General features: G+C 42.7%; 2 protein-coding genes across 2 annotated transcripts in view; both read right to left on the reverse strand.

The window, feature by feature from the left end:
- The window catches only part of CSUI_010218 (uncharacterized protein), a 3,902-nt gene extending 274 nt beyond the window's left edge, over positions 1-3,628 (reverse strand). Inside the window, exon 1 of the mRNA XM_068070323.1 lies at positions 909-3,628. Coding sequence (XP_067917700.1) covers positions 3,058-3,246 — 189 coding nt within the window. The 5' untranslated portion in view covers positions 3,247-3,628 and the 3' untranslated portion in view covers positions 909-3,057. The remainder of the gene's footprint in view (positions 1-908) is intronic.
- A 1,833-nt stretch (positions 3,629-5,461) lies between these two features.
- The window catches only part of CSUI_010219 (uncharacterized protein), a 3,597-nt gene continuing 1,486 nt past the window's right edge, over positions 5,462-7,572 (reverse strand). Inside the window, exons 3-4 of the mRNA XM_068070324.1 lie at positions 6,710-7,044; positions 5,462-6,089 (exon numbers count right to left, since the gene is read on the reverse strand). Of these exons, the coding sequence (XP_067917701.1) occupies positions 5,960-6,089; positions 6,710-7,044 (465 nt within the window). The 3' untranslated portion in view covers positions 5,462-5,959. The remainder of the gene's footprint in view (positions 6,090-6,709; positions 7,045-7,572) is intronic.

A 7,572-nucleotide genomic window follows, 5' to 3' on the forward strand; every position in this document is an offset into this window, starting at 1 on the left:
CTATCCATCTTTAATCTATCTTTAATCTATCTATCTATCTTTAATCTATCTATCTATCTATCTATCTATCTTTAATCTATCTATCTATCTATCTATCTATCTATCTATCTATCTATCTATCTATCTTTAATCTATCTATCTATCTATCTATCTTTAATCTATCTGTAATCTATCTATCTATCTTTAATCTATCTATGTCTATCTTCATGTCTCTATGTCAATACCGATCTATAGCGTTGTTTTGGATATGTTTCATTCTACGAGGTGTCTATACACTGCGGGTGTAATCCTCTTCCCCTCTTCAGATGCAGCAGCGCAACACTTTCTATCTAACTCGAAAGACGATATCCACACAAAGGCAAACACCTGCGAAAAGAAGAAGAACAAGAGAGCGAGAAGGAGAAGAAGACGAAGAATTCTCCGAGAAAGGTGAGGAAGAAGATAAAGGGTTTCTTTGGTCCAGTGTCACCTTTTGAGAGATGGGAAGAAGAAGAAGATAAAATGAAGAAAGAGACATGCAAATCTCTTGGAATATGACGAAGAAAAGCTTCCATAAGTGAAGACAGAAGAAAGAAGAAGTCGTTATGAGATCAGAATCCAAGTGTACCTATCTATCTATCTATCTTTAATCTATCTATCCATCTCTCTTTGATCTATCTATAGAGGAGGCATGCACGTGATAGGTCTTTCAAATACTCCTCCTGCAGCATACACAGCCATGGCGACAGAGAGAGAGAGAGAAATTCTAGCCGTGACGGGGAAAGAGAAGGAAAGAAATACAATAGATATACCGTGAAGAGAAAGAAAAGATATGAAGAAGAGGAGGGAAAATTGAGAGGAGAAGAAGAGAAAGAGAGAAGAAGAGATAAATAGACAGAGAGAGAAGAAGAAACTATGTTCAATTTTACCTGCTTTGATCTGGCCTCTCCAATGGCTTTGATCAGATGAAAGAATTCTTTACTCACTTGAGAGCCCGCTGCAGAATTCATCTTGACAGAAAACGACCAGAAAAGAAGAAGAAGAAGGGGGGAAGAGAAAAGAAGAAGAGAAAGGAAGAAGACAGCAGAAAGAAGAAAGAAGAGGAGAAAATGCCCTCGAGAGGACCACACCCCCGAGAAGAGAAAGAAGAAGATAAGATCGACACACTGTCTCTTCAATAAGAAAGAAACGAGGAAAAGAAGAAGAAGAAGGTCGAGACTGAGATAGACAAGAGAGAGACAGAAGAGCCGGAAAGAGAAAGAAAGTAAGAAGAGAAGATAAATGAAGACGTCCGGACGCGCGCGCTTGTATCTTGTGAAAGATCTTCAACAGATACAGCGTTAAGAGAAATACACCCCAGAGAGGGAGAGATGGAAAGGGGAAAGCTTATGATAGAAAAAAATGGAGATAGATAGAGATATCAGAGGAGTATGACTCCATGCGGGTGTACATACACCTGGGCTCTTTTCGTTTTCTTTGATCACCTCGCTATGAAGCTATTTGGGAAAGCCCCGACTTCTCTTTTGAATCTTTTCAAACAAAGACCGACGAAGAAGAAAAAGAACAAAGAGAAAGAAGCAAGAAAAGAAAGAAAGAAAGAAATAAGAGAGAAAGAAAGAAAGAAATAAGAGAGAAGAAGCCTAGCCCATGGTTACTATAGAACCTCCTCCTTCTTCTTCTTTCTCTGCTCCTTCAAAATGTTCGATTTCTTCTCTTCTTTCTTTTTCTGCTTTCCTCCTTCTATCGATGAGAAATGTGTATGTCTATCAGAAATGTTCCTCTTTCTCAGATACTTGTGAATTCCCTAAGAAGAAGGAGAACAAGACAGGAGCAGGGAAGTCCGAGTGGTCAAACAAGGAGAGGTGTACATACACCAGAGATGTCTTGAAGTTGTCCTGGGTAATTTCCTTACAGAGAGAGACGAATAGAAACAAAAGATGAAGACGACGGTTTTGAAGAGAAGAAGAGAGCTTGGATGAAAAAGCAAAAGAAAGGAGAAGAAAGAGACGTTAAAAGCGAGTGAAGAGAAAGAGGTCTAAAGACTTGAACGGTCGAGAAAAGAGAGAAGGCGTTGGTCCATCCGTAGGAGCAAACAGAAGTTCGACGATAAAGACGAAAGATATGCAGGAGAAAAAGAAAGTAGATCTCCTTCTCTTTGTGCTCTTCTTTCTTCTTCTTTTCTTTCTTCAAGCCGAAAGAGAAGATGAAGAGAAACAGCACAGGTGTCGAGAGATGTCTTTCTCTCTTTCCTTCTCCAATAAGAGAAGACTCTTTCTTTCCTGCATGCGCCCCGGAGAAGCTGAGAGAAAAGAAAAAGAAGAGTGAGAGAATACGTAAAGAAGACCAGAAAAGAGAGAAAGATCTTCTCTACGAAAGACTTTAGATTGCTAGCTCTCTTGATACACCGGGAAGAGGTATAAGATGAAGAGAAAGAAAAAAGAGAGACAGCAAGATGGAGAGAAAGATCGAGAGAGGGGCATAACAAACGAAAAAGGACAGAAAGAAACTTCAGACATTCCAAGCTCGATGATCTTCTTCTTCTTGTTCACCCCCTTTCAGGACTTGGATTCTCTTTCTTTCTTGTCCGTCTCTCTTCTTTTCTTTCCGTAGAACGCATGCAGAAGAAAGGAGAGGAAAGATGAAGTTACTAATACAACCCAAGAAGAAGAAGAAGCAAACAGAAGTAGAGAACCGAGAAAGATCTGGAGGAAAGAGGAAAGGAAAGAAACATCGCGCTGCTGTGTGGACCCAGAATACGGAGATGAGAAAAAGTTAACAGAAGAGAGAGACGACCTATCTGGGGCCGGCAAAAGATGCTTGAAGGAGAGAAGAAGAAAGACAGAAAGCAAAGAAGAAACAACTTCGTTGATACAGAAGAATGTGAGAAAGATGAAGAAGAGAAAACTCCGACTCTTTGCTGGGGGTCCCGTCTTCTTGTAGAGTTGCCTCCTCCTCTTGGGTCTCTTCGGTCTCTAAGAAGCCATCCTAAGATGGAGAGATGGACTATGGAGAAGAGAAAGAAACACAGGAAGAAAGCAAGAAAAAGAAAGGGGAGAAAAGTAGCAGACGAAGAGAGAGTTATCTCATCTCTGGCTGCGTGACAAGAAACGTCTCGGTGACCTTGTTGAGACTTGGAGAGCTTTCGGAACTACGTTTGAGATAAAGAAAAAAAGAAAAAAGGGAATAAAAGGTGAAATACAATATGAAGAGAGCTGCTGAAAACGAACAAGAAGAAGTAAAGAAGTGAAACTGCGCCAAGCAAGACATGCCTCGAAATTGAGCCTCTCAGATTTCCTCTTAGAAATGGACTCGTCCTTCTCATTTTACAGAGAGAAAGTGGCGTGAGACAAACACAAGAGAAAGAAAAGAAAAGCAAGGAAAAAGAAGGAGAAAAAAGGAGCTTCACTCATTCGAGTCTTGGTAGAAGGAAAGATAGATGATAGAGACAAAGAGAGACAGAGCGGCAGAGCTAACAGACGACTGATACTTTTTTTTCGTTTCATGCGCATGCATGCGATTCAAGACGTCTTCTTCCGGCGATTGTGGAAGCCATTTGAGTTGTCAGACGTCTCCCTTTATGAGAGATGCTGAGGAGAAAGTAAATCCTTCATGAGTTCAGAAGGGAAGAGAGACTACCCCTGTGAAGAGCAGATTTGGGAACGAAAGAAGGAAGGATGCAGAAGGAGTGAGACGTCAAGGGCTGAGGCCATTCAGGCCTCAGGCCAACAGAAAGAAGCATGCTGCTGTGTTTGCCCTTCATTTGACCGAAGAGCACTTAGCACGAATCTCTACATTGCCGGAGCTGTACCAGAAGGTTAGACCCAGACACCGGAAAGCAAGCGATGTGGAGAGCCTAGGAAAGAAACGGGAGAGAGTGCTTCCTGTTCAAGAGAAACACAGGATGCGGGCACAGACAGTGAAGTACATCAACAAGCGGTCGTATTGGCTGTTTAAGTTGCCGCCCGGCCGGAAGGCTTGAGACAAGGCGATCCCAGGGCCCTATCAATGCCTCTAGAGCATTCTTTCTCGTGAGCTTGCTTGAACTGTCTTCCCAGTGTTATCTTCTCTCTTTCCGGAGGAAACATGCGATCGTGGCTAATCAGTTAATCGCTACTTCGAAGAGTGCAGACTTGTATCAGGGGGAAAACAAGAGAAGTAGGAAGGAGGAGACGAAGAGACAGAAATAAGGAAGGTTTACAGCAAGGTGACTATACACTCCAACTTTCCGGTGTATAGGCACCTCCCTTCTTTCTTGCAGTCCGCAGGGAGGTGCTCTAGGCCATCTCTCGCGCTTTTTCTTCGTGTCCAACTCCTAAACTCCGAAAACGGACAAACTGTCGAGAATGAGTGAAGAGACAAAGATAATTTAACTCCACTTCCATCGCGATAAGGAATGACAAGAGACACAGCTACCGACCATACGAGTGAGGCTGCGCTCAGTACTTGTGGTGGATAGATGTTGGCTCTCCCTTTCTGTGGTGGGATGTTGTAGACTTCTTTGTCTTTACCCTTCAAAAATCTGACACTAAAAGTCACGACGAGCTATGAAAGCCTTCCTTCCTGGTTTCTCCCGAACTTCACGCAGAGCCGCCAAAATACCTTTTCCCCCCACTCTACAGTGGTGGCCTGTGAGGGCGTCAGACGTCCAGACCGTTTTCAATGCGCATTCGAGAATTGCAGCCTTGCTGTTGGATCACTGGGCTTACACACTTCCGCTTAGAAAGGAAGTCTCGTCTTTGCATCTTGCCTGTCTCTTGAAATAGCTCACTAGAAACCCGTACCTATCGCCACTCGGTTTCTTCCGCTTGCAGGTGTCTCTTCTTTAGACACCCAACACGTCTTTGGGTAGAGACCTTTCTGCCTAACACCCACAGCCTCCTTGTCGCCTTTCTTCCCGACCTCGCTGACACCGTCTACAACATTTTCCCTCTCTTTAAAGCTTACAGGGCGGTGACGGAGTTCCCCTCATCCCCATTTCTTCATGAGGCACGCTGAATCTTCCTCTTATTTCTTTCTGTCGTGGCTGTCTTCTCTTCTTATCAAGAAAACACTTCTCTCTCCTATCCCCTGCCTCTTGCTACCCCTACTCCAAGCTCACTCCAAGACATATCTTTCTCTCCTCTTTTCTTTGTAGCGCTGAAGACAGCTTAATCATCTATCTAGAATAGATTAGTACAATCTAGAATTGTCACCAACATCAGAAAAGAGCTCTCTTGCTGGTCTTTTCATGACAAGAATCGTCTTTATCTGTTCTCTCTTCATATTCTTTTCTTCCTACTCTGCGTCTCGAAGATAACTAGCTCTCTCCGCATGTTCACCTCCTGTGGAAAGAAAACCACTAGATCAATTCTAGTTCTCTTCTAGTCTTCTCTCTCTTCGCTCTTCTTCTCTCTACTTTGGAATCTTTCCCTTTGAAAAAGACAACTGTCTATAAATCTATATCACTCTTGGAAAAGGAAAAAAGAGTAACAAACAAGACTCACCGAGAAAAGCCAAGAGAACACCACCGCACACATTCGACAAAAACCTCCGTTCTTCTCCCTGCATTAAGAGATGTCTTTCTTCAGAAGAAACAAAGGAAAAAGTAGATAGAGAGATTGATCGATCAAAGATAGATCGATTGATATATTGAAGCTAGAGAGATTAAGGATAGATAGATAGATAGAGATAGATAGGCCAAAGACAGACAGATAGATAGACGTGGAGATAGATGGAGATATGCGAGTAGATAGACTGAGTTGCCTTCATTCTCTTTTTCATAAGCTTTTGGTATGGTAAGCCGTAGTACACCTCCTAGCACCTCCATCTCGAGAAGGAAAAGCATGAAAAAGAAAACTGGCTGGAGAAAGGGGTCACCGCAATGGAGAGAATTCGGACATAATGAGAGCAAGAGAAGAGAAACACGATAGTCAAGATTCCCTCTGAAGGAGAAAAGAAGGAAGAGGGCTTGTCATCTTTATCATCCTCTTTTCTGTTTCTTTTACATCTCTCTATCCGTCTCTTCAAGATCATTTTCTACTACCGGTGCTGCGAAGACATCTGGAAAGAGATCTCTCCATCTGCGTGAACCATCGAGGTAGAGCTCGCAGCATTTCTTCGCGTCTTGCCTTCTGAAGCAAGAAGAAGAAGAAGCAAAGAAACGAAAGCAAAGCAAAGAGCCGTATCAAGGCCCAATCTCTGCAGAAGTCCATTCTTCCCTATATACAGACGTATTCTGACATATGAGGAGATATACATAGACAGAGGTATATATTCGTAGGACACATTTAGAGACTTCTATCGTGTAAATCGGAGATCTACACTTGTTCTGTGCAGGTCTCGTAGTGTTTTCCAAACTGCAAAAATAGATAGATGCTCCAGTGTACATACACTTGAGATAGGCATATACATATATATGTGCATGTACAAGTGATGCCAAGCATTGAATGGTGGTGCATGCGGTAGCATAGTAGCTAACTATCGCTTGCACTGAGAAAGCAAAGAGCAGCTACTCGTGAAGGTCAGAGAAACACGCGCGACACTCCGCCGTTTGTATGTACACATTCTACACATACTCATCTGTGCAATTACCTATCCGGTTTGCCTCACTAGTCTTCTTCTTCTCTCTGTCTTTCTTTTTTGAACAGACTAAAGATCGATAGACTGGAGATCGTTAGAGTAAAGACAGATATATATACACTACCCTTATCCATGTAGCTAGTCAAGAGAGCGGAAGAGATGCTTCAGATACATGAGGTGAATGAATGGAGCCTTGTGTATGACGGAGGAAGAAACAAGAGAAGAAAATTGCGACCTTTGGATTTGATTTCCCTTGAGAATTTTCTTTCTCTGTGCATGCGTTAAAGGGAGATCGTTAAAGATCGCGACATCTCCCCCAATTTGAATCGACAGTCCCTCTTCCTCTTCTTCTAACTCGGCTTGGTCTTCTTCTTCTTCTTGAGACTGGGAGAGCATATGTTGCACACTACGAGAAGATCCCGCTCGACCTGCAGAAGAAGACAGAGCCTCTCCAGGTGAGAATTCCTCCTCTACATAGCCGTCCAGCAGATGCTGTGGAAGAAGTATCTGGAAAAGAACAAAGAGAAAGAGGAAGAGAAAGAAAGAAAGAAAGAAAGAGAAAAAAAAAGAGAAACAAGAGGCGCAAGAAGATGAAGAAGACAAAAAGAAGACTAAAGAAGGTTGAGGTAGATAGCATACCTCCCTCGCTGATCGAGAAGGTGTCTTGAGTTATGCACGTCTCCACTCCCTTCCCCATGCATGCGTACACCCCTCTTAGCTTGTCCCGCTAACGATGCGGGCGTTAAGAAGTTCTGCCTATAGACCTTCTTCAGAGATGACTGCACTTATGATCTTCACATAGAAGATTCAGAGAGAGAAATGAAGAGACACGCACACCCAGGCAGAGACAAGAAAGACAGACAAACCTCTCATCCGCAAATAGGCATGAACATGTGACGCTTTAGATCAATGGAGGGATCATATACATAGACATACATAAGCATACCTATATATTCATACATAATAATTCATACATACATACATGCATAGACATACATACATACATAGACATACATACATACATAGACATGCATA

This window comes from Cystoisospora suis (genome assembly GCF_002600585.1).
Source record: "Cystoisospora suis strain Wien I chromosome Unknown contig_6931, whole genome shotgun sequence".
Lineage (NCBI taxonomy): Eukaryota > Apicomplexa > Conoidasida > Eucoccidiorida > Sarcocystidae > Cystoisospora > Cystoisospora suis.